Source organism: Centrocercus urophasianus, unplaced genomic scaffold (genome assembly GCF_019232065.1).
Source record: "Centrocercus urophasianus isolate 14NV4802_14NV808 unplaced genomic scaffold, USGS_Curo_1.0 seq_21, whole genome shotgun sequence".
NCBI lineage: Eukaryota > Metazoa > Chordata > Aves > Galliformes > Phasianidae > Centrocercus > Centrocercus urophasianus.
The window spans coordinates 8,163,469-8,190,053 of record NW_024884767.1 but is presented as its reverse complement, the minus strand read 5'-3'; the positions used below and the strand labels follow the sequence as shown (position 1 = coordinate 8,190,053).

The window sequence follows — 26,585 nt, the reverse complement described above, 5'->3', positions numbered from 1 at the left end:
ATTCTGCTGAAGATCCCTGGAAGAACCTACCTGTCGTCTGTAGCATGGGATGATTCAACCATGAAATCTCAGAAAAGTGAATTTCTTTTAACAAGCATGTTGAAGTAAAGTTCAACTAAAGTACAGATGGTGAAAAAAAAAACAGAACTGCAGCAGAAATAAGTTTGTAAGACAAAATGGGACAGGCCTTTGGCTGAAATACTGAAATAATGTGTCAAACACAAACGAACTCTAAATTGTGTACTTCAGTTGGGATAGACAGTTCTGTGGCACTAGTAGTAATTTCTTTTTGAGATTCTGGATTGCAGAGCAAACCATTGAAAGTGAAGCTACTGAAATTATTTCATTTTTAAATGGTCTCTCCATTTTTCATTGCAGTTTTCTGAACTTGGTGACATCAGTAGTGTTTTTTATGCTTGGTCTAAGAGGCAAATGAAAATGACTCCTACAGAAGCTGTCGAAGTTGCTAGAACATATTAGCTAGTAATAAATGTTGTCTGTGATATCCACAGTGTAAAACAAAACTTTCCTCGGAACAGAACGGCTTTGCTACAAGAAATTTGTCTTGATTTGTTGCCAAATCTCGAGTTTTTAGTTTTTAATTTTCAAGTTTTTAATTTTTAAAAGATTATGGTATTGAAAAAATAACGAAGACAAAAGAACACGTAGAAAAGATGCTTTATTCACAGTGGACGCTTCTCACTGCTTCCTGACATCAGCACGTTGAGTGTTTCATACTCCATCGCTCTGAAATGGGGTCCATTCGTTGTCTGTGATCCCTCTGAAGGTATACTTTCTCCTATACTGTCATCTATGCTTCTTGCTGCATGGGTGTCTCTTTGCTCTAGTCTCATTCAGGCAACTTGTGCCTCCTTTTTTTTCTCCATCATCTTCCTGCCCCTGCATATCTCCTGTCCTGGCACCTCCTCCCTTTGCCCTGTTTCCCTTTTACCCGTGGTCTTTCAGATTTTTCCTTAAAAAGGTTAATAAAGATTAACTATGCTCTGTACATATTTTCTTTTTTCCCACCATAAGTATTCATAGATGAAGTTGGAGTATATGCAATGTTGTGCATTGTAAAGCATGCCAAGAAGCATATGTTGAATGGAAACTGTATAAACCGCAAAGTAATGCATAAGAATTTTAGAATGCAGAATAATATCAATTAATTATAGAAGAGTTCATGTGAATATTTCTATTTGGTTTGCATGAAGTGCTTTGTATAACATGCAAATTGAGCTCAAAGAGTATGGCACAGAAGTGATATCCTTCCGAGGACATAAATCTCTGTATGATCAGTTCATTTTCATATAGTATTATAATGTACTCTTTGAAGCTAAAGAGAAACAATTAAATAAGTGAGTTAATGGTCTTCATATGGTGTTTCTGACAATAATTAACTGTGGTTTAAAATATTTCTTTTTATTGCTCTCCACATACACATGAGCAATTGTCCTGAGAATAGGTGCTGCTTTGTGTTATGTTCTGAAAACTTTTGCCCCAGAAGATTTATTAAAATGAGAACAGAACTTTAAAAAAAAAAAAAACAAAAAACCAAAACGAGTCTCTTGCCACTACCTCTTTTGTTATCACTCTGCCTTCAGCAGAATGGTGATTTTTTTTGCTGGGGGCTGGCTCATTGTAACATACTAGCTACCACCTGAGTTATCACAGTTAGGCAGCACTTTTTCCATCCTTGCAACTGAGAGACAATTTTGCTTAATCCTACTTTTGTCTGAGTGAGCTTAACTCAAGATTAACTATTTTATTATCTCCAAAGTGAAAGCTTCTCTTAGGCCTCATGCTCACTGTAAAAAAACTCTACAGTTACTGTTTCTGGAAATTTGATACGCAGATTTTGGAAGATACGTATATTACCACACAAAATATACAGTTGCAAAAGAAACAAGCGTGCCACAGTATAAAACCCCATGCTGTGTAAGAAGATTGATTTTGGCTCATTTGTCTAAGTGGTTTGTATTTATTACTGCTTTTGCTACCATACCTGCCTTCCACTTGTGAGACATTTGCTAGTGGTCTGGTGAGTAATATTTTTTGTTCACGACAGCCAGTATGGCTTGCAGTTGTATTGCTCCACCTGTATCTCAGTGCCTTTTTCTTTGCTGTATATTATGCCTACATCATGGAACGCCATTTTTGTAAGTGGCAATAGGTTTGGTGACCGGAGATCAACATAATGAATTGCAGCAGCATAAAACTGCTCATTGGTAAGAGGATTTTCATGGCCAGATGCACCTGCTGTTTCCTAAATGATTTCTGATGCTGCGTTTTACTTGGGTGCTCCATTATGCTACTGCAATGCATCCTAAAATATGCTAATGTAACACAGAGCTTTCGGGGGAGCAAAGCTCTTCACTTTGTTTAGATACTTTGAATCCTTCTGGTTTGCAGTGCATCTCTCTAAGGAAAACAGTAGGAGAAAAGAGTTCTGTAAAAGTAGGTGAGAAAGCCTGACTGTTGACAAATTCACTGTTTGGGGCAGGAGTATAGATTTTAGTCTCAGAATTTAAGGTAGTTTATAATGAACACTGCCTTCTCTGATGGCTCTAAGAATCTCCAGTGATTACTGTACAGCTCTTCACTTAACTACTGTCAAAAATACTATTAGGGAAGGACAGCTCACCACCCCGAGGTGTTATAAACTTCTCACATAAAAGGGAGATGTTTCTGCACAGTTCATTGCAAAAGCTAAGTGTAGATACTATGTTTAAGAGAAAACTTTATTTACCCTTACAAATAAATCTCATTGCTTTTTTGCCATCTTGAAGTGCTTTTTACTTAGCATTTAGAAGAAGGGAAGAATGAAGGATTTGGGACATGAACAAAGGTGTTCAACTCTGGCTTAGCTATCTCTGCATTTAACACTTCTGCAGAGTTTAACAGGACAAAGGTTATGCAAACATTTAAGTCTTATGAGTTTCTGTAGTGGTGTGCTTTAAAATTCTCAAAGATCAGTCTTAATCTTCTGAGCAACAAAGGTGGAAGCTATTGCATCAGCTGCTTTCATATATACATTAACCTTTCCACCTTGTTTTCTGTCTGGGCTTGTTCTGTAGTTGCTTTTGGTCTTTCTCATTTGCAGGCTCACTGAAAATATAAAGTCATGTCAAGCCATGCCTCAAAAAAAGAAAAACGGTTTCTTTTTACCTCAGAATCTGTTGCAGAAGGACATTCTGGTAAGTCAAAATACTGACCAAATTTTTGCTTTTATTATGAAAGTTGAGTCCTATCTCCTATAGTGAAGAAAAGAAAGAACAATCAATTGTTTTGATTAGTGTTTTTATTTCCTTGACAATAATTTGTTTTATTTGTTTAATATGCAGTATAGTCTGGTGTATAGATAACTTAGAACTTCTACTTGAGAGGAAGAAGGAGGTGTCTTCTACAGTAGACTTAGAGCTACTACATATAGTGGACGTTGATTTTAATTGCAATTTGAAAAAAAAATTGTGTCTTCCACATCTTTAACTCTGAACTTCTGAGATGTTTGAAGTACTAAGCATTGGTTTTCATTAGAGCTGCCTACCAGATACTTCTGTAAATACTAAACATGGCTGTTTGGCCAAATTGCTCTGTTCAGTGCAAGTTTAAATATGTTGTAGGGGGTTCAAAAACCACTCTTTTTTTTTTTCTGGGCTGAAAGATAATACCAGATCTCTAATGTCTGTTCTTTAAATTCAGGTGTTTTTCGCACAGTTTTATTTAGACAAATGTGTATCTAGAAGCTCTGTTAACTAATGGAGCAGAGAAAGTTCAGGCTTCCATCAGATATACTAGTAATTTAAATTTATAGTAAAGGCTGCAACATCTATACATTTTTATTTTAACCTTAAAATGGAAGATTTTAATGTTAAGACTAAAAGTAACACTACTTTTTTTATTTTGCCATAATAAAATAGATGATAAAAAGCCTAAGAGAGAGTACATAAGGGTGATGTCAAACACTGAATAGTTGCAGATGATTTTTCTTGTGTATGTTTGTTCTTATGAATCCTATTCCTTATGTGGGAACTGCATGGTGTGAGACCAGTTATTATAGTATCCCATGTCTGCTCAGCCCTGTCTGAACAGCCCAAGAACTGCAAGACCACTGCAGCATGTAGCATCATATCAAGAAGGACTGCAACCACTTGTTTGCTTTTGAACATTATGCCGTATGTTGTAATAGGGCAAGTAACTGATGGCAATAAAACTTATCAGTTCTTCCAGGATATGGCATTCCTTGCTTGAGTATCAGACCGCGTGTTTTGAATCCCTTTCACGCTTACAGGGCTATTGATTAATAAACTTTGGAATTTGACATTACTGATTCTACGCTAGATTGTAAAAATAATTTCTGGGTCTGAAATTATAGCTACATGATGTTTCTGTCTTTCATCTCATGCCCTTGGGTCTTCAAACTGCGGTCAGTTTTATCAGTATGGTACAATATACTTACGTAACTGACCGTATTTCTGATCCTGTAAGTAAACACACTGGCAAGCAATTTCAGTAAGGCTAGAGGGCATGTGTCACACCCATCTACGTGAGGGGTCCAAAAGAGGATACAAGAAACTATGAGGCCATTATTCTCACTTCAAACCGTGTGAAAGTAATGGAATGAATCCACTTAGAGAATGTTACAAACAAATGAAGCGGGCACCTGGGGAGATCCAGCACAACACTATTTCCCACTGTCTCATCCTAGGCAAACTGGCTAGATGTAGAGGGAATATATGGTCTGGGAGATGGAAATGGGCCAACAGGCGTTACTCAAAGGGGAGGGGTCAGTTGTTTTCATGCAGGCTAGCAAAAGTGGAATCTGCCAGGGATCAATACTTGGCCCTATGCTGTAGAATATCTGCAAAAAAGATCTGGACAATTAAATTAATAATGATGATAAAGTGACCATGCCAGAAGGGAGAGATGTCTTACAGAGACTGGGACAGGCTGGAAGTGTGGTCGAACAAGAGCTGCATGAAATTTTACAAAGACAAGTTCAAGGTTCTGTATCTGGGATGACATCATCAAGGAACCCAGTATAGGCATGAACTCTCTCTGTGGTCTACTCTAAGCCAATTTTTAGTTTATACCTCAGTGAAATAGTATTGATGGCACACAGGTTCGTATGTTCTAAGTAACAGGTTGGCATTTTTCATATTTATTTGCTTTTAGAGTGTGTTGGAAGGTTCTACTCCATGGTTCCTGTGTTAATTTCACTTTTGGAAGGTACTACTCTATGGTTCCTGTGTTAATTTCATTGTGAGCCTTGAACTTTGCATTGAATTACAGACTTTTTCTTTCTGTTTATTTGTTTTTTTTTCCCAGAGGCAGACCAAGAGGTTGAGGTTAGCCTTCCAAACTCCTGAGCCTGGAGGCTGTGGTTCAGGCAAACTATGACTTAGTTGCCATAATGGAAAATGATGGGATCAATTCTATGACTGGAGTGCTGCAATGAATGGCTATAAGCTCTTCAGAAGGGGTAGGCAAGGAAGGAGAGGTGATGATGTACCTCTCTGTGTTAGAGTGCTTTGATGTTGGTGAACTTCAGGCGGGGAATGCTAAGGTTGATATGGGTAAGGATCAGGAGAAGGACCAACAAGGCAGACATCCTGGTGGGGGTCTGTTACAGACTGCCTAACCAGGATGAAGAAACAGATGAGATGTTCTATGAGCAGCTGGTGGAAGTTGCATGATTGCCAGCCCTCAAGTCTCATGGAAGACTTCAGCTTCCCTGATACATGTTGGAAATACAGTGCAGAAAAAGCAGTCTAGGGGGTTTTTAGAGTGTATGGAAGATAGCTTCCTGATGCAGCTGGTAAGAGAACCTACCAGGTGAGGTGCTACACTAGGTCTGCTGTTCACGGACAGAGATGTGGAGGTTGGGAGCTGTCTTGGGCAGGCTGACCGTAAAATGGAAGAGTTCTCGGTTCTTGATAAAGTCAGGAGGATGGGCAACAGAACTTCTACCTTGCACTTCTGGAGGGTGGACTAAGAACTCTTTAGGACACTGGTAGGGAGAGTACCTTGGGATTCAGTCCTGAAGGATAGAGGGTTCCTGGAAGACTGGTTGCTCCTCAAGAAGAAAGTCTTAAAATTGCAGGAACATCAAGATGAGCTGGTGGGGAAGAAGACCCGCATAGATGAAAAAGATTTTTGAGTCTCCAAGAGGAGAAAAGAACCTACCTCCTGTGGAAGAGGGGAAGGGCAACTCAAGGAGAGTACAGAGAAGTTGTTAAGATATGCAGGGAAAAAAAAATTAGAAAGGCAAAAGCCCAGCTTGAATTCAACTTGAATGTTGAGCTAAAAGATAACGAAAAATTTTCTTACAAATATATTAACAATAAAAGGAGGGCTAAGGAGAACCTTCGTCCTTTACTGGATGTGGCGGGAAAATGACCACTGAGGATAAGAAAAAGGCTGAAGTTCTCAATGCCTTCTTTACAACTGCCTTTAAAAGTCAGACCATTTATCCTTGGGGTACTCTGGAAATCTCAGATGGGGAGAAGAATAAATCCCTCATGATTCAGGTGGAAACAGAGACCTACTACTCCAGTTGGACTGCCATAAGTCCATGGAGCTGGATGGGATCCACCCAAGGGTACTGAGGGAACTGGTGGAAGCGAGAGCCTGGCTGCTTTCCATCACCTACCAGTGTGCATAGTCAACCGGTGAGATCCTAGAGGATTGGAGGCTTGCCACTGTGACTCCCATCTACAAGAAGGGTTGTAAGAAGGATCTGGGGAGCTACAGACCTGTCAGCCTGACCTCAGTGTCAGGTAACGTTATGGAGCAGATCATCTTGAGTGTGATCACACAACATATGTGGGACAAGAGGGATCAGGCTTAGCCAGCATGGGATCATGAGAGGCAGGTCCTGCTTGACCAACCCTATCTCTTTCTATGATCAAGTGACCCACCTGGTTGACAAGGGAAAGGCTGTTAATGTAGTCTACCTAGACTTCAGCAAAGCCTTTGACACTGTCTCCACAGTATTTTCCTGGAGAAGCTGGCAGCCATTGGCTTGGAGAGATACACTCTCTGCTGGGTAAAGAATTGGCTGGATGGCCAGGCCAGAGAATGGTGGTAAATGCAGTTGCATCTAGCTGGTACCAGTCACAAGTGGTGTTCCCCAGGGGTCGGTGCTGGGCAAGTCCCATTCAATATCTTTATTGATGATCTGGATGAGGGTGTTCACTGCATCCTCGGCAAATTTGCAGATGACACTAAGTCGGCTGGAAGTGTCGATCTGCCTGGAGGAAGGAAGGCGATATGGACAGGCTGAATGGCTGGGCTGAGGCCAGTGGGATGAAATTTAACGAAGCTGAGTGTCAGGTCCTGCACTTTGACCACAACAACTCCAGGGAGAGCTAGAGGCTTGGGGCAGATTGGCTGGAAGATTGTATGTGAAAAACAGACCTGAGGGCATTGGTGGATGCTCGGCTGAACATGAGCCAGCAGTGTGCCCAGGTGGCCAGGAAGTACACCTTGAGTACTCTGTCCATATTGTTTTGGACTCCTCACTACAAGAAAGGCATTGAGACCCTGGAACGGGTTCAGAGAAGGGCAACAAAGCTGTGAAGGATCTGGAGCACAGGCCTTATGGAAAGCAACTCAGAGAGCTGGAATTGTTCAGCCTGGACAAGAGGAGGCTCAGGGCCTGTTGCTCTTACAACTACCTGAAGGGAGGTTGTAGTGAGATAAGTGTTGGCCTCTTCTCCCATGTAAATAACAATAAATAACTAGAGGGAATAAGCTTAAGTTGCACCAGGTGTGATTCAGGTTGGACATTAGGAAATATTTCTTCTCCGAGTGAGTGGTCAGGCACATGAATGGCCTGCCCAGGCCAGGTAGAATCACTATCCCTGGAGGTGTTCAAGAAACATTTCGATTTTGTACTGAGGAAAGTGGGAAATACTGGTGATAAGTGAACAGATGGACAGGATGATCTTGGAGGTCTTTTCTAACCTTGTAGATTCTATGATTCTGTGAATTGTTGTCCAACTTCACTGAGTATTGGGTGGTCTTTATATTGTGCCTGCATATGGCACATCTGATCTGCTTCTTTACTCAGCAGAGCAGACCGTCATAGCAAAACTATTGGAGACAGGGGTCATGTAGGTCACATCATCCCAACTGTGCCCATAGGCACCTCCATGTCCCCAGGCTGTGCAGTGAGCTGGGGAGAGATGAGGTTAGGAAGCTCCTTGTCTGTCTGACACTGCAGCTGCAGAAAGTGTCACAAACTGCAAAAGAAAAAGAGGGAGGCCATTGTCACTTGCTGTTCCCAGGGCAGGCAGCAGTAACCCCCCAGCCCTAGCTCCCTGTGACCAACTTGAGGGTTGTGTTCCCCACACTGCTCACCTCTGCTACTGTAGGTGCATCCTAGCTCCCTGAGTCAGATGGGGCCAGGGAAAAACTTGAGATGCTGTGGGATGAGCACCAAGAACTGCTGCTCTGCTGCTGACAGCCCTACAGCACAACCCAACCCATTGCTCCAAGACTCACAGCTGTGCTCAACTACGATCCAGGCATAAGTTCATGCTGGTCTCTACTGGCGACAAAATTTATACACAAAGGTCAGTGAGGTCACAGTCATCTCTGGCTGATACCACAACCCTTTGGTCAATGACCACGCTGCCCATTGCTGCATGTATTTAGGCACCATCCCGGGTCTTCATCATCTTCCATCACTCAGTGATTTTTCTTTGTAATGGTGACATATATGGGAAAATAAAAATTGCACGTTATCCACAATAATCCATCTTCCACAAACTGTTTGTACTTCCTGAAACTTAGAGACACTTCTTTTGCTTGTTCTGGATGAAAAATCAATTGGTGGCGGTCTCTATGTCTGGCTTGCTTTCTATACCAAGTATAGCAATATATCACAGCAGGCTTTTTGCTCATACTTTCCTGTGTAACTACTCTATGGAATTTACTTTGGCAGGGAGTTGGACTTGGTGATCTCCAGAGATCCCTTCCAACTCCTGTGATTCCATGATTCTGTGATGTTTTGGGGTATAGAATAACTCTCCTCTTATTTTATAATTTCATTCTGATGCTTGCTTTTTTCCAAAGTAGATTAAAAGCAAAAAGTAATGTAAGGAGTACATTCAATTATGCTCCTTCATTACTTTCTCTTTGGGTCCTCTAGTTTACCAGAACATGTAATGGTATTCTCACTTGAAAAGTTATTTTAGTCTAATAATTGCATAGGTAATTATATAGGTTCTTGCAGACAATAAGGGTAACTGACTCACTGATATAACACTGTAGATCCAGCTGTGTAGCTGCACTCTGATGGTATTTTTTAATGATAGTGGGTCAAGATTAATGCATATTTCTCACACTGATTCTGCAGATATGTAATATTTTAAATACGTACTTCTTCAGAAGCAACATAATTTGCTTTTATCTGGCTCAGTTACCCTGAGGAGACAAGAATCTCAATTTGTCCCTTAATCTGTTCACTTAATTTAAACAACACAGTTGTCCTAGTGAAAAGAAAATTGTGGCACATTCAGGTCTTACTTCTTCATTAAGTAGTAGGTACTATAGGAAGAATAGGTAAAAAACATTTTTCACCAACGCTTTCTAAACTCAAATGAGCTGTGCATAATTGCAGGAGTGGGATTCAAACTAACACACTTGTTTGTAGGAAGAACAACACCCCTTCCCTTAAAAAATGTAGACACATGAGATCTCAGAGACCCTAACTGGAGGTAGCAAAGGGATAAATGATATCTTAAGTGCAAATCTCTGACTGTTACTAGCATGATATATGGGGGGTAAGAACTACTGAAAGAGCATATGTTAAATATGTGTTCAGGAGATACCTACTACACCTTCTAAAACTAATATTCCAGAATGCCTTCACAGACTTTGTCTTTGTGCCCTCACCTGGCATGCTGCTTATGCTTGCAGATGATAGTGATATGTTTGGATTAACTTGAGCGGAAGTGTGGAAACAGGATAGGAGAGACTCAGACTTCGAAGTTGCTCAAATTGGCTCTTGGCTCCATAAACAGTGATGTATTGGCTGCTGGACATGAAATGTTAAGAAATCACTTCAGTTTTTGTCAGGAAATAGAAAAGTTGCATCTTTTTTTTTTCTTTTTTTTTTTTTTGTCTTCTAGACAAAATGTGTGATCAGATAAGTGATGCTGTTTTAGATGCTCATCTCAGTATTGATCCAGATGCCAAGGTTGCCTGTGGTAAGTACAATGCAGACATAAAAACAGATTAATGAAGTACAACAAGTAATCCATGTTGCCAAAAATGTCCTGTCATCCAAAATTCTTACAGTGATTGGCTGGCAGTCAGTTCTTCCTCAGTTAGCCAAAGGCCAGCACTGACATAGTAACTATAAGGAGAAGGGAGAGCAAAAGACTGGAAGGCATAAACAGGGAAAAGAATATAGAGTATTTCACTACAAATTAAAAATGATAAAATGTAGAAAACTTCTCAGGAGAAGTCACTGGTGTCAGGGAAAACTGGGGATAACAGAGCTAATGATTATGAGGAGTTTAAGAAAACTAGGGAAAAAAAGAATTGAGAAACAGTGTGTCTGAGAATGTATTTCCTGGGTTACTGAGTAAAATGTATTAATAAAATCCAGGAGTGCTAAATAGATGCATACTGTGCTTTTACAGAACCAGGGTGATGCCCTTGGCCCACAGGAAGGTAAATGCACAGTTTGTTTTGGTGTGATTCTGATCAAACGAGCTCGTATTTTTGGGGTGACTTTCTGTTAAGTCTGCCCGTATTCTACACTAGATATTGTCACTAGCAACATCTCTGTTTCTAGAGATTAAGGACTTACTATAGGATTGGAATGAATACAGAATGGGAATGTCTCTAAAGAGCTCTGAGTGTAAAGTCACTACCTTCGTGGGACAAGTCATAGAGGCCATAGCTGGAGCAGTAAGACACTGGTCTAATATGATGCTATGGTTTAAACAGCTCCTGTGATCTTGTTGCGTAGATGTGAACAGGGAGGAGATGTAGAGGAAGAGTTTAGCATACATATTAGACTTGATAAAGAACATATTTCAGTGCTGCAGAAGTTGTGCTTCTAAATATGCTGGAAAGCTGGAAGATGGTAAGACAAATGCTATGATAATGACAAGGACTGACAGCATGTTATAAGCAATGTGAGAAGCATGATCAGTTTGTCTTACCAAAGCAAAAGCTAAAGTGTGATATGGTTACATAGGTAAATGCCTGATTTCTGTAATCAGCTGGGAAAAGCAATCAAACAAACAACCATCAGCGACAAAAACCTCACAAAAATGAAAATAACTGAAAAAAACCCCAACCAAACAAACATATTAAAACTTCTAAGTGGAATCAGAATACTTTTATATGGTATTACAGTATTAAATCTCGCCATATACAGCATTTGATTAAATTATAGAAAAAGGTAGTGGCTGATATGGGAGAAAGCAGTTTCTGAGTGAAACCCAGTGTTTCTGTTCAGTTGATCAAGATTAACCTCAAAGCTTCTTGGGAAAAACAAAACAAAACAAAACAAAAAAAACAACCAAAAACCAACCAGCCAACAACAGCAAAAAAATCCACCCAAAATCTCAAAGCATTTTGTAAGTGCTAGGTCCGTGTAACACTGCAATTTACATAAGTATGAAATGCAGATTTACGGAGATGTTGAAACTAAATTCAACCCACCAGTAGAAGAAGATTGCCTGTAGTTCTCTGAATTTTATTTGCTGCTTGGACTTGTATGATTAGCTGACTGCACATGAATTTCTGAATTATTAATCTGGCAATGCCTCATTGTGGCAGGAGGGAGCTGGCCTGTTTGTGTGCTGTCAACATATAACAGTAAAGTCAAGGCAATAAGGAGTGCCAGTAGCATGCAGCTAAAGCAAAATAGGTATTCTGTTTCCTCTCTGATTAAATGAAGCCAAATAGTTTCTTGAGAGTAAAAGTTCCTTCCCGATGTGTCCAATAAATCAGAGTCAAGAGAGAAACTTTACTAATTATAAACCATGACAGTACAAAAGAGAAAATGGAAGTTTCTGCCCAGTAGTTAAGTTCAAAATGTTGTTTTGGGGAGGCCTAAACATTTAAGAAATCAATCTCCTAGTGAGGAGCTCTAAACCTTATATGGTAAATTTCTCTTGGATAGAGCAGATAGGAGTTTTGCTGGGGCTGAGGTATTTGTGGCTGGTGGAGTGCAGTTCCTGAGCCATATTTTCTTTTGTTTACATTAATTTTGGTCAAAATGAAAAGCAAATGTAGCAAGATGAACCATTCCTATTATGATTCTAAAATAACATCTTTATGCTGTGAAGTTTTTCATAATTACCAAGCTTTGCTGGGCTGCAATGGGCCTAAGAGAGTTTGTAGGGACTGTTGGTGATGAGCGGAGCCTTATTTTGCCATTTCTCAGCCCCAAGATCCACAACTCTGTGTTCTTCCAGTAAGGCTTTCCCTTTAGGTAGGGAAAAAGAGCACACTTAATCACAAGTGTAGTTAAGTTAGGTTTGGAGTTCATTGTAAGCTCTTGGAGGTGTGGTCTTGTTAACAGAGTCAGTCTTCAGTTGTAATACTCAGTGTTTGAGATTTCTATTAAGTTAAGGAATAGTGGAACTGAGAATTTAATTAAGCTAGTAAGTAAATCCATGGATACCTCTCTTGAAAATGCGTGTAGTTTGTTTATTTCTCTATCCCTATAGGAAGAAAAAATTACTGGGAAGACTAACAACACTGCCATACAATGTTTGTCAGTGAATAGTTTAGACTACTTTTCTACTTTCCTAAAGGGATGATTGAATGGAATATGAAATAAAGCCATGTAATTGTAGATTGTATTGCTGTGGTGAAGATTTTGTGATTGATTGCTATATGTTTAACACCAAATGGAGAATATATCCCTGTTCGTTGCAGGGGTGCTGGACTAGATGACTTTTAAGGGTCCCTTACAACTCAACCTATTCTGTGATTCTATGAAATTTGAGGGCTGCAATGATGCTTGGAATATGAAATGATTCTGCACAGAATTGTAATGTAGTTGTGGAGCTTCCCATGTCAGGCTGCTGTAGATGCTAGAAGTTTTCATGGTTGCCAGAGGCAACTGGGTGAATCAGCGTAGCAAAAATCCATCACAGATTAGTAAAGCTGTCTGTTAATAAGTTATGTCCCTCTATCTTCAGAAGGTCCCTGAGCTGAAAATGGACCAGGAAAGCATTTGGAGTCTATATAATAATATAATGTCTATATAATATATATAATATATAATAAGTCTATATAATGGACCTGTTCTTACAGTTATTTGCTGCTGCTACTGTGGAGATAGGATAATTGCACTGAATGAACCCACCTTGAAATGATTTTTATGTTAGTATCAGTTTAAGAGAAGAGTAATGGCACACAGACATATACTTAAGCTAAGGTATTTCTCTGAGTTTCCCCATTAAGCAATCATTTTTATAGGAAACCTTATTCAACATCATCTTGTGCAATTGTAAAAATAGCAGCAGTAGAATTCTTACTTTTTTCTTTCTGTCTTTCTTTCTTGTTTTTTCCTGCAGAATGTGTGGCAAAAACTGGAATGATTTTGCTTTGTGGAGAGATCACATCCCGGGCTATAGTAGATTACCAACAAATAGTAAGAGAGACCCTTAAGAGTATAGGGTATGATGACTCTTCTAAAGGTGAGATCCTTCTTTCATTCATTGTTGGATCTGCTCTGCATGTGGCCAAAATCTTGTTTCTATAATCTGCTTAAAAATGAAACAAAATGTACGTCTAACCTGCAAGAAAAATGCACAGATGTTGATACATATTTTTGTGCAGATGCTGAAGAAGCTACTTGGAGGTAGAATATTCACAAAACACTTATTCTTCAAAAGACTATCTACTCCTTTCTCCTCTGTTAAAGAAAAACTAGTGTTTACTCAGTTATCTAAAAGTAGTTACATCACAGGTCTATACAGTGAAAGCTTAAGCCTTGATGATCCCTGCCCTTGGGGCGAATAAGCCTACAAAACTTGAGTTTAATTCCCAAGGGAATTCCTAATGTACTTTATGTATACATTTTCCCATGGTAGCTTCATTTCAGCAATTTAATCCCCAACACAACTATTTTCTTTCAGTTTTCCCTTTTCATATATTACTTGCATAGTTTTTCTCCAATTCTAGAACTTGAAGCAATAGCAACAACAAAAGAGTAACAATTTCTGGTAACATTTTCCACATGTGGTTTGAACCCTAGGCATCTGTATATAAGCACTGTCACAAGCTTTTGTGGGGCAGCTAGGGTTACACTTGACCTGTCAGTTCAAAAAGCTCATTTCAACTGCAACTTGCCCGGATCCTAATACTGTAAAACCAATATGCTCATATTGTCTGCTTTTGTTAGCAGTACAAAACCATGATGGTATAGGAAAGTTGTATACTTAGGTTTATTGAAGTTTTAGCCAAGGTAAGTAGATAATCCCCAAAAGCTTTTTTAGTGGATGGTAAACTCTCAAAATTATATGACCTCACTTCCCAAAATTTCCTTCACTAGGATTGGACCATAAGACTTGCACAGTTCTAGTGGCCTTAGAGCAACAGTGTCAAGAGATCAAGCACGCTGTCTCCCATGGCAAGAGTGACGATGACATTGGAGCAGGGGATCAGGTAATGGGATTTTATTCTAGACACTGAAATGGAGCGTGTGCACAAGCAGTTAGATTTGAGCTAGACCAGACACTTTCCTTTATGGGCACTGCAGAAATTTAAGCGTAAGAATTAAAGCCAAATACTTTGTATTCTCTTAACTATCAGAAGTGCGAAACCAAACAAACAGACCAAACAAACAAACAAAAAAACTCAAGCCATTAAACCAACCAAAACCATAATCTGCCAAAAACAAAGCAAACCAACCAATCAAACAAGTACAAGAAATGACATAGTCATCACTAACTTCTCTGGGAATGTCTTTTCCAGTGGCGCTACTGGTTAGAGCTACAATTAAGCTTTTGATCAGTAGATGGCAGTGCTGGTCTTTCACGTCCTGTGGTAGCCTGGTTCTGCTTCTCAGGCTGCATTATTTCAGTTGTCGCGAATGGGGATAAGGCAGAGCAGACTTCATGAGCTTTATGTCTGTTAGGCCTCTGCAGTGAATTCTTGCGGATGATTACATCACGCTTGGGAAGCAGGCCTTTCTGTAACTCTCATTCTCGTGCAATGCAGACACATAGGTGTAATTTCAGGCTGGTTATGCCTCCAAGTGTAGTCATTCTGCAAGTTACTGCTGTTTCTAGATTTGGCTGATTTTAAAGTATTTTGTGGCAAAGACGTGCAGAAACCGAAAGAGAACATGGAAATCGGTGGCTTAATTCCCTGTATTTCAATGCAGGGTTTGATGTTTGGCTATGCCACTGATGAAACTGAGGAATGTATGCCCTTAACAGTCCTCCTGGCACATAAGCTTACTTCAAGGATAAAGGATCTGGAACGAAATGGAACATGGCCCTGGGTTAGACCAGATGGAAAAACACAGGTTTGTAAAGTAAAAGCATAGATATTAGTTTACAAACTTTCATGGTGAGTAAGTACAGAAGTCACTTACCCTGTCTGTTACTAAACTGGAATATTTATATGTAATATTTAATACATGTATATACACATATATTTAAAAAATGATAGTGTTATTTTCATACTCCAAGGTGAGCTGGATTTCACAAGGTGCATTTGTGTGTTACACATATGGGAGGTTTAATCTGTTCTGCATTGTCTTTACAGTTTTCTTCAAATTAACTCTGGTATTTTGCTTCTTTTCCTCTGGTGATTAGGAAGATTAACACATTATTAACAAGTGTTGTTTGTTTGTTTTTGTTTTTATTTTCTGCATAAACATCTATATTCCAGAATTTTGGATTGATAAAAAGCAGTTTCTCAGTCAGACAAAACAGATCTGTTCCTGTGTGAAACTCCATACATGCTTATTTGACTAATCACAGAATCATAGAATCACAGAATGGCCAGGGTTGGAAGGGACCTCAAGGATCATGGATCTCCAACTCCCCTGCCACATGCAGGGCCACCAACCTCCACGTTTAATACCAGACCAGGCTGCCCAGGGCCCCATCCAACCTGGCCTTGAACACCTCCAGGGACGGGGCATCCACAATCTCTCTGGGCAGCTGTTCCAGCACCTCACCACTCTCACAGTAAAGAATTTCCCCCTGACATCCAACCTCAATCTTCCCTCCCTCAACTTAAAACCATTTCCCCTTGTCCTGCAGTTATCAACCCTTTCAAAGAGTTCATTCCCCTCCTGTTTGTGGGCTCCCTTTAGATTGAAAGGCTGCAGTGAGGTCACCCCGCAGCCTTCTTTTCTCCACGCTGAACAAGCCCAGCTCCCTCAGCCTGTCTTCATAGGGAGGTGCTTCAGTCCCCTGATCATCTTCATGGCTCTCCTCTGGACCCTCTCCAACAGCTCCCTGTCTTTCTTGTACTGGGGGCTCCAGATCTGGACACATGGACTAATGATCAGAGCCACTGATGGCTGTGTTACAGAGTAGTAGATGAGTCACTGAGGCACACTGTAACAACAGTGCACTTGGTCAGTCTCAAAGGCTGTCCTTCCAGGCTTTCAAATCTGCAGAAGAGGAGTGGAAATCCACAAATATTACACTTCCAAGGCAGCACATTGTCCTGTTCTTATATTCTATTGCTTTGATGCAAATGAACTGTACTGAATTACACTGCTACAGCTGTTACAGCAGCAGTACAGCAACATGGATAACCTGTACCTTTTGTTGGCAGTGTGAATAGACTGGTTTCTTCTCATTGTATGTATCCAAACTTGCTTGGAGGGTAGAAAACTAGAGAAATCTTAGTCTACAAGAACGCTAAAGGTGGAGCAGTGTCATGTATTTGTACGCATATAAAAGCTGTTCAAAGGGTAGTGAAGAATACAGATCACCATATCATCAACCACATTTACTCATTTCAGCAGAGATCTCCAAATGTTATTTTGAGTTTACTTTGGAGGCTTACTATTTGAAGTTATCTTACCATGCAAAACTAAATGAGTTTAGCTTCTGCCAGGAACAATCCTAGGCAGAATCCTTCTGTATGGAAATGATTTGTCTTTTTTTTTTTTTTTTTTATTGTATGTGTAAATACAGGCAATATCCTTTACTTTTGGCAATGATGCTTTAGCACTTTTCCTACAGTGATACTAAATGTCAGCAATAATATGTTATTTTTCTCCCCCTTTCCCTGCACTTATTATTATTATTGTTATTATTATTAATTATTCGCTGTAGAAAAGAACTATGAAGTTCTTTCTAAATTTTCAGACTAGTGTTCTACATGAAGAAGTGTGCTCTAAGGGTATTCCTGGCCTTGATTCGGTACCTTTTTTTCTTTCCAGGTCACTATGGAATACAAGGAGAGTGATGGAGCAGTGGAACCCATCCGAGTGCATACAGTTGTGATCTCAGTACATCATGCCCCAGATGTACCTCTACAACACATACAAAAGGAGCTAATGGAGAAAGTTGTTAAAGAAGTCATTCCAGAGAAGTATCTCGATGAAGACACAATTTATCATCTCCTTCCAAGTGAGAAATTTGTAGAAGGTGGTCCTAAGGTATGGACTTTGAAAGCAGAAAGGATAAAAAGACTTGGATTCAGAGAGCCTGAACAAACTTTGCCACATGTTTCTAAACGTTCTCTTGCACTGGTCTACCTTCAGTGAATAAAGCGTAAATATTTTTCAGGAATCTTCAGTCACTGCTACTGAAATTTTTGTACTGGACAGCTTGCATTGAAACTGAGCTTTACATGCTTGGATAGCCAAATGTCAAAATCTCTGTATTGGTTCCAGAAGGTGTTTTTAAATGAGTCAGCCTTTAAGTTACATGTTAAAATATCTGACAAGTGGTTTGTCTGTGCTTTCACAGTAAAACAAAGAAACAAACGCACACACATACACAGAAACAAACAAAAAGACTCAGAATTAACAACACCTTCTATAAATGGGTTTTTATATATGTGTATATTTCCATATTTGAATTATTCAGAAAAGCTGTACAAATTTCAGTGGAGACCTTAATGCACCAAGCCCCTCAGCACTCATCAGAATTTGACTTGTGTTCTACTTTCCAGGAGCTAGGAAGTTATAAGCAGGTCATTACTATGAAAAGGTAAAAAGTTTTGCTGCACTTTTTTTTCAGTTTTGTAAAAGGTGTTTCAGGAAGGACCAAAACTACAAGGTGTGCTCGTACTGTGGTGAAGTAGAGAAACTGCTTTCACTGAAGAATAAATATCAGTGTTACTCTGGTATCATTTATTTGAATATTTAAAGTTAGTGGATTAATACAGTTTGTGCTCTTTCAAGATGGAATTTCTTGACATTCTGAGTTCATTTATCAGCTTGCAGTCACCAACTTTATTAATCTCACAGAAAGGCAGTAATTCTCTGCTGCCTGAATAAGTTAAAACATTTCATCAAGTTGTGGGAAGTAGGCCAAACAGCATGCAAAAGTGTTGCTAAGGACAAAGGCAGACAGGAAGAAGAAAGGAGAAATACCAAATTGCTCTTGTGCCACCAGAGAACTGTTTGGTGAACTCACAGTATTTCAGTGCTCTTGTCCTACACAACTCTGAACTGTAGCCCCATGAAATTAATTCTTTCTCTGTAGTATGTGTATGTAAATGGATCTAGTTGACCTCTTAGGCTACATATGATCTGTTCTTCAGCAAGACTTCTGTCTTTCTAAATTCTTCACCTTTGTCACGTGTAGTGAAGTAATAGATCAGTACTTTGACACTGTGAATTTGCAGGGAGCAGTCTTTTTGTAATGTTTACTGTTATGGCACATTCTTATCTTCAAAAGTTATTGCATCACAGATGTTACCAACAGTGATGGTACCATCAGTTAGTGAAAAATAATCCAGTCCTGTAGAGCTCATTCATTAAACAGTTGTAAGCAAAAACAAATGTGCTGAACATTAAGTTTTCTTTGTGGAAAATACAGCAAAACAAAACGATACCCAATAACTTAGTATGGAATTGGATAAACTGTTGTGTTTCATGAGTATTCAATTGCTTGTTCTGCAGAGTGATGCTGGTCTGACTGGTAGGAAGATCATTGTTGACACATATGGAGGTTGGGGAGCCCATGGTGGAGGAGCTTTCTCTGGGAAAGACCCATCCAAAGTTGATCGTTCTGCAGCATATGCAGCTCGATGGGTTGCAAAATCTCTGGTGAAAGCTGGTCTCTGTAAAAGAGTATTAATACAGGTAAGAGCAACTGTGAAATTAATAGACCATAACAGACAATCTATCCCTTGTGTGGCCATTCCTTCAGAACACATGCTTGCAATCTCAGTCACAGTCCAGTCTAAGGCCAGAAAGCACCTGGAACAAGGAGTGTTCTCAGTAATGTTCTTTCTCCAGTTGTGTTGCTATCCCTGCTCCCAGCACCTGTTTATCACTGCTTTTACTGCAGCAACTCAGCTGATGCTCTGCAACACATTCATTCCCAGCACTTCAAACTGGGCTTTACTGCACATCGCAGTTATGTTAGCAGTGTCTTGGTTATGTAATCTGCACTTCTGAATAGCCAAATTATTTGTATCTTAAAGCACATTAAGCTATATTTGAAAATACCCTAAAGTTACTGTGAGTGGACTCCACTATGGTGCTAAGTGTGACTAAAAATAAAATTCAATCATATGAATATTTGTTTTTTAAAAGCTTGAAACAAGAAGAGCATTCATCATCAGAAGAAAAGCATTTCCTTCCTTGGGTATGAATTTTTGGGACTCCTAAGTCTCAGCTGGAAGCAGGTGTTTTATTGGCACCTAGACAGTTATGCTATTGGTTGGAACCCAAACTGAATGCTAAAACATGGAGATTTGTCTAGGCATTTTGCAATACTTGTTCATATACATATTTATTCCAAGTAGCTGCTATGTAGTAGCTTTAACTCAGGATGTTAAAATGTAGCAGTGATCTTGCTGGTATTTTTCTGGAGAAATGAGTTTAAGAACCCGTTATTTACATACACAGTGATGTAATGCCAGACATCTCAATTAGGAACAAGATCTCTTGCTTTAGGTGTGCATGTGTTTTATATGTGCAGTAAGACAAGTTAAGGGCAGACAGAACAGGGAGTGCACAGATAGTGATAGTTAGCAAATCTCTCTCTCTTTTTTTTTTTTTTAATTCCCTTCTCTGAGGTGACAGAAGACATCTGGCTTCCTGGGATACACATTTTTAGTGGTATTTTGGAACACATACACCATTGTCTTAATTCTTCAGTCAGGTGGGAATGTTATTGTTTCATAACTCTGAGAGATCCTCCTTAAATTCCCAAGCCTGGCTTTAGATATGGCAAGACTAATGTTGTTAATAGCAAACTTGGAGATGTCAGATATTAACAGTGAAACTAAGAAAGGAGGAGAGAAGAGAATGAGAGCAGAAAAGCAAAGGTTTTGTTAAATCATTGGAGTCTGGATTAAAGATAATGAAAACAAAAACGTATCAAACAGAATTAGAAACATGTTTTCAGTGCTGTTGTAGCTGTATGCTGGATTAAGACCTTGCTGGCCTTCAATTAGCCTGATAATTGAGCTGGCTTTGTTGCTGGACATTGTTTCCTAGCCTGCCTGTAATACTGAAAAGCTAAAACAATGGTGGGAACTACAGACTGACCAGCTGTTCAATATCACAGGGGGTTGGACTCGATGATCTCTGGAGGTCCCTTCCAACCCCTACGATTCTGTGATTCTGTGATTCTGTGATATGTTTTATTTAGTATGACATAAAATTACTAGCTTATTTGTTAATAAAAAAGAGGCCTAACTTTAGTTCTAACATTAGGCTTAACTAAAAGGACAAATAGCAAAAGCATATTCCCTATATATACATAGGGAATATATATATATGAAAGTATATATGTGATCTTCCCTTGATAAATGAGATAGCCATTTCCTTTCTCAGAGGCAAAATGTAGGAAGGAGTGTTTTAACTGCATCTGGGTAACATGCATGTCTTCCACAGCTATCATACGCTATTGGTCTGAGTCATCCTCTTGCAATCTCTGTGTTTCATTATGGAACCTCAGACAGATCTGAAGAAGAGCTGCTTGAGATTGTACAGAAAAACTTTGATCTACGTCTTGGAGCTATCATAAGGTTTGTGTGCTGTTAGTATTTGCGAAATAAATCATATTCTTAATATTCTTTTAACAGTTTAATATTCAAGTTTCTGGCTCCTTACCTCCCAAAAGCCACCTTCATCATATGTCTAGTATTGCTGTCATTTCTGCTGTTGCCTCTCCCACACACTCAGTATGATATACAAAGGGCCAATTCTCAAATCTGGTCACAAGATACTGAGTAAGGAAGACTTGTGTCAATTATTTAATGTTTCATCTCTCAGTAACAGTGGTAGTGTATTGTGTTGCAGTTTATTAGCCAGGTAGCAGATACTGGTACTTGATAAAGTACAGTTAAAATTTAATATCAGATGCAGATAGGTTTTTCAAACAGTCTGTTTTAGGGGTATGTAAGCCTCCGAATCCCAGATTTATCTGGAAGGCATCAGAAAGACTGGTCTTTACTGAAGAAAATTAAACAGGGTCTCCCTGCCCTTAATCTTTAGATAGCAACAGTTTGTGAGACAGTCGCCACAGGATGACAAGATTCTGGTGTCCTCACTTCACAAGCAGTCCCTTTGAAATGAGTGGGATGTTTTAGTGTTTGCCACTGCATTTCTGGGAATATTGGCCATTAGCCCAGAAGAGAAAATAACATTTTTAAGTTACTAGCTTCTGCAAGCCTTTATTCTGCATCAGAAAATCTGAGCAATGAGACCCTGTCACTAGTTGTCATACAGCCCTACGTAGCCTGTTTGAAGTCAACTGAATTTGATTTAAAAGGAATACAGATTTCTTAAACACTTTCATAAACCTTGATAAGAGATTGAAGTATCTTGTGTTTAAAAAAAAGGGGGGGGGGGGGGGGTGTGGGGAAGGGGAGAAGAAAGGGAAAAGTAAAAAGAAAAAAGGAAATGCCCACCATGAAATGAACTGTCTTGAAGTGAAAATTCAGTTGTGTTCAGAAGCATGAGTCATTGAGCCTACCATATAGTCAGTGAGGACACAGAAACCCCCTGCACCCAACTCCGCCATATATCTTTCTGAAATATTTCTGGGCCTGAGCAAGAAGGTGTTTTAGACAGATATTAGTCCTTATACTTAAAAAAGCATGGAAATTATCCTGTTCTCTCAGAGGAAGGGCTGGAAGAGGGAAGTAGATTTAGCATCTGTACTTATCAGCAGTGATTGATCTCCATACAGTGTAGCTGTTATTTGATCTTAATGTTTTTCCTGATAAACTCATGATTCTTTAGGTGAACCCTTGGGGGGTAGAGGTTATTGCGAATTTGCAGTCTGTGTTCCACAGACCTAATGGTAGAGGTTCAATTTCTCAGTCCTAAAGAACTTTTGAATCTCCCGGCTGATTCTCACCTCTTTTTTTCCTATTAAGGAAGCTACCACACTGTGAATTCATCCCTTATTAAGCTTCATAAAATTTGGCACTGGAGCTCAAGACTGAGATAGGTACCAGCAAGAGTATGATTTCATGCATCACAGAATCACTTTGTCACTTTCAGCAATGCTAGTTTTAACACTAGCTTAATGTTAACACATTTATTTGAGTGAACTGCTCTAAATGATTTACTTCTCTTTTCCCTCTGGAGCTATTCCTATCATTCTAGTCTATTTTCTAGTCTATTTATATATCTTTCTAGTCTATCTATCTAGTCTATTCTAGACTATATTCTGTAGGAATCTTCACTGTCTTTTATTCTGAGGGGTAAAATGCCAACATCTGAATGAATGAATAGGGAGTTCTTTTGTTCCTTGAAATGAGAGCCAGCTCTCAGAATCAAGCCTTAGCAACACATTTTTCTGGTTGGGCCAACCTTTTGTACTTCTTTTTAGGATCTTACCTGAACATATATACTGACAATAGAGTTGGGCTCTGGGTATACAGCAGCTAAATCCCAAATATTTTGAGATAATGCAAAGCATTTTAGCAACTCAAGTTGCCAGGTAACATTTCTAAGTGTTAACAGCTTAAAACTCCTCTGTGCCTTTGTAATTATGTTAGTTCATCACCATCAGTAACTATCAGACGCCTTCCTTGATTGAATGTGTTCAAAAATGCCACATTTTTATTGTACATTTTCCTAAACCTGAAATGATAAAAACATTAGAAAAGGAGAAGCAAGCAAGCAAAACCAAGAACATTGTATAGTGAATATTTCCTTGTTAAGCTTTACCCCTTGACCTTCGAAGTTATTTAAATGGTCTGATTATCAGTCCTCAAAACACTTCATGCTGTTTCACTTTTCATCTAGTCAGAACTCATATTTTGATGGCTTTTCTACTAGGGTCAAGTACAAATGACCGCTCTGGCTCTTGGAGAGTTTGATCATATTGCAGAAAATATTTGAGATTTAGCTGCTGTATACCATGAGATCAACAAAATGATCCCTTAAGTGTGAGAATATGTAATACCTTTACCATCTGGAATAGATTAACTATGCTACTAGTATTTGCTTTTCTTTCCTTACTCTGCTATTTCCAAGACAGTTTTCAAGGTAAGAACAATCTATATTAAACATGCTTTCAAATGCAATTAAATAGAATAATAAATATAAGAAAGCACAGATAGAAGAAAATGTATCAGGCCTTATAATAAAGAGAAACATTTGTGTGGATACCTGTGACTAACCATTTAGCATAGCTGCAGTCCACTACATAGTACAGACTGAAAAACAATGACCATGACTTGCATGTTTACTATTTATCTAATCATAATTGCTATTAAGCCCTATTCTAATTATTTCATGCACCTTTGCTTCTTTTGAGATCACCATTGTCTTTACAGCACAGTAGCATCAGAAAATATTCTGTAGTACACTTAAAATAAGACAAAATACATTAATGCTTGCACAATTGCACCTAAGCTTTATTCCAATTGCAGTGCTTCTGCATCACAAAGTCTAAAAAGCCTTATAATTCGTATTTGATAGATCTGAATAAAGCTGACTGTAATTACTTTAAATTGAAGCCCTCATCTTACTACTTTTGCTGCTATAAATCTGTGTGGCTGTGCAAGGAAACAAAGCCTAACTCATTTTTCTTCCAGGGATAATACTAATTGTCCCTCTGATACATATAAATCACAAATTGGATTTTTTTTTTTTTCTTTTCATTTAGGGAGCTGGATTTGAAGAGGCCAATCTATCAAAAAACAGCATGCTATGGGCACTTTGGGAGAGAAGAATTTACATGGGAAATACCCAAAAAGCTTGTGTATTAAGCTTTTCAGAATGCTTCAGTTAACTGACAGGTGGTTTGACAATCAGGTACAACTTCAAGCTGTTCACATAAAGACTGCACCTACTCTTGTTTTAAAATGACACTGTGTAGCTAACAGATGTACTAAAAATCGTATGTATTCAAATTCTAATTTTCAACTTCAAACGCATGCAGCTCTATCCAGCATACTCCAGCTTTGTCTTTGGTAACATGAACAATTTAGGTCTTCGGCTCTGATAAGAATTTAAGTGCACAGGTGACTGTGGGAACTGAAGTCAGTACAGTACTGCCAGGGAGGCTGGCTGCTGCTTACCCAGTTAACTTTGTGTTGAAGTACGTGAGGTACCTTCAAATAGCCCTCTGCAAAAGGAAAACAGTAATAATCTATTTGTCTTAATGCTTTGGGCAGTGATTTCTACGACTACCATTTCCTTTGGTCCAAGTAAGTTAGCAGAAATACTTGTTTCAGAACATGGGCATTGTAACTCCAGATGAAGTTAGATCTGAATTAGTGTTACATTTGCTTGGACTGTCGTAATTTTCTAATGAGCTTGTGTGTTGTAATTCTTCTACTCATTTATTGTTACTCCCTTAAAACTGCAGTTTTCCATGTCCGCAGTTGGATGATTTTGTTAAGTTTCATTGAGCCACTGAATGAAATGTGGAAGATTTTTGTAAAAAAAACCTTAAAATTGGAGGGCATTACCTTCTTTTGAATTCTCTAGCTGAAAGCACAAATTGAAGAAAGAATTCAAAGCCATTCACTTTTTCTTTAAGGACTGGAAAATATGAGAAGGCTTGTATACAGGAAGTAGCACTACATATCTAATCTCCAGAGCTTCTATCTAAATGTTTTAACAGATTTTCTAATAGCTATTTATCACGGGGTAGCTAATTTGCCCAGTGTAAAGTTTTCCTCAAGAACAGTAAAAGATGTGTGCTTTGTTGTGCTTAATACAATACCAGAGATGAAGCAATTTCTCCACAAAATCAATCAACATCTTTTCAAATGTTCCCATTATCATTCTGGAAATGAATTACTTAAACTGTGGCTTCAGAAATGAAAAATGATGCCCAGAGCAGACATGAGCAGCAAGATTGCTGAAAATTTAGCTAAATTAAAATGTTGCCTATGTAGAGGGATCAATCAAAATATTTGTATCTCCAAATGTTGCAAGTGCTGCTTTATTATACACGTTAATTTAATGTCAAATAAGCAGGCTCTTCTTTGAAATGCATGGCTACAATATGTTATGTAAATCTCTCAAAATACAGTGGCTCATAATCTATGTAAGAAATAAACCATAATCACACACCAGAGTGAAACACATGATAGTGTAACCGCTGTATGGATATTCTGATAATAAAGTTACATGTATGAAAGAAACATGTTACTGTAAAATTATTTGAGTATAACATACAGTATAACATGTAGAGGTATTAGTTGCTGTTCTAGGGAAAAAATAAATCAAATAATGAATTTAGATGTCCACTTCCAAAATCTAATGGCTTTTATGAGAGTCCCTGAGGCAGAATTAAGCCTAAAGCTTTCAAAAAGGCATAGTTTCACTCAAACTTAGACAAGCCAACTACAGAACAAAACAGAAGTGCCAGCCCAGCTATGAAAGTGCCTGTCTTTCTCATCTCAGAAGAGATGAAGTGTTTCTGCAGGCGAAATGCAGACATTAATACTAAGAAAGGTCAAAACCTGTTCTGTTTGCTTTGTGTCAGAATTAGCTTAATGACTCATGCTTTCAGAGTATTTCATGAGAGCTACTGCATCAAAAAATACAAGCTGAGCTCAGCCTAATAAATCTTATCTAGGTCCATGCAGACATTATGTATCTCATTTTGCTAGCTGTATTTCTTTTAAATGCTACAGAAAGATGCAAAATGGAATGCTTATTCATTACTCTTTAATTCATTTAATTCCTAATGAGCTGAAAGCAATTACTGATATGGAAATAGAAGTGCGTATCATTACTAAATGCTATTAAACAGAACAAACTTGTCATTTAATAATACCTCAATTTATAGCTCTCCACTGCCTTGACCTTACGATAGGTCAAAAAGGAAATCTCTTCTTTACTACCTTCCCCATCCAAGACTTTTGGTCTAAGTACTCTTGGCTTCCTCTGGGTGAGGCTGTAGAAGGAAGAGGAGTGGATGAGAATAAAAATAGGAAGACAAGAGCATAACTTTCTCATCAGGATCTCA

General features: G+C 38.8%; 1 protein-coding gene across 2 annotated transcripts; it reads left to right on the top strand.

The window, feature by feature from the left end:
* The first annotated feature begins 591 nt into the window (after positions 1 to 591).
* Positions 592 to 25,755, top strand: LOC122162626 (S-adenosylmethionine synthase-like). Of its 2 annotated transcripts, XM_042823094.1 has the most exons (10): positions 592 to 787; positions 3,104 to 3,197; positions 10,140 to 10,217; positions 13,557 to 13,679; positions 14,537 to 14,649; positions 15,371 to 15,514; positions 17,396 to 17,614; positions 19,088 to 19,270; positions 21,035 to 21,168; positions 24,267 to 25,755. In XM_042823094.1, exons 2-10 carry the CDS (start codon positions 3,125 to 3,127, stop codon positions 24,367 to 24,369), a joined length of 1,170 nt encoding a protein of 389 aa, XP_042679028.1. In that variant the 5' UTR covers positions 592 to 787; positions 3,104 to 3,124; the 3' UTR covers positions 24,370 to 25,755. The 2 variants fall into 2 exon arrangements, with proteins under 2 accessions (XP_042679028.1, XP_042679027.1); XM_042823093.1 differs by lacking the exon at positions 592 to 787 and having other exon boundaries at positions 3,009 to 3,197.
* Positions 25,756 to 26,585: the final 830 nt, after the last annotated feature.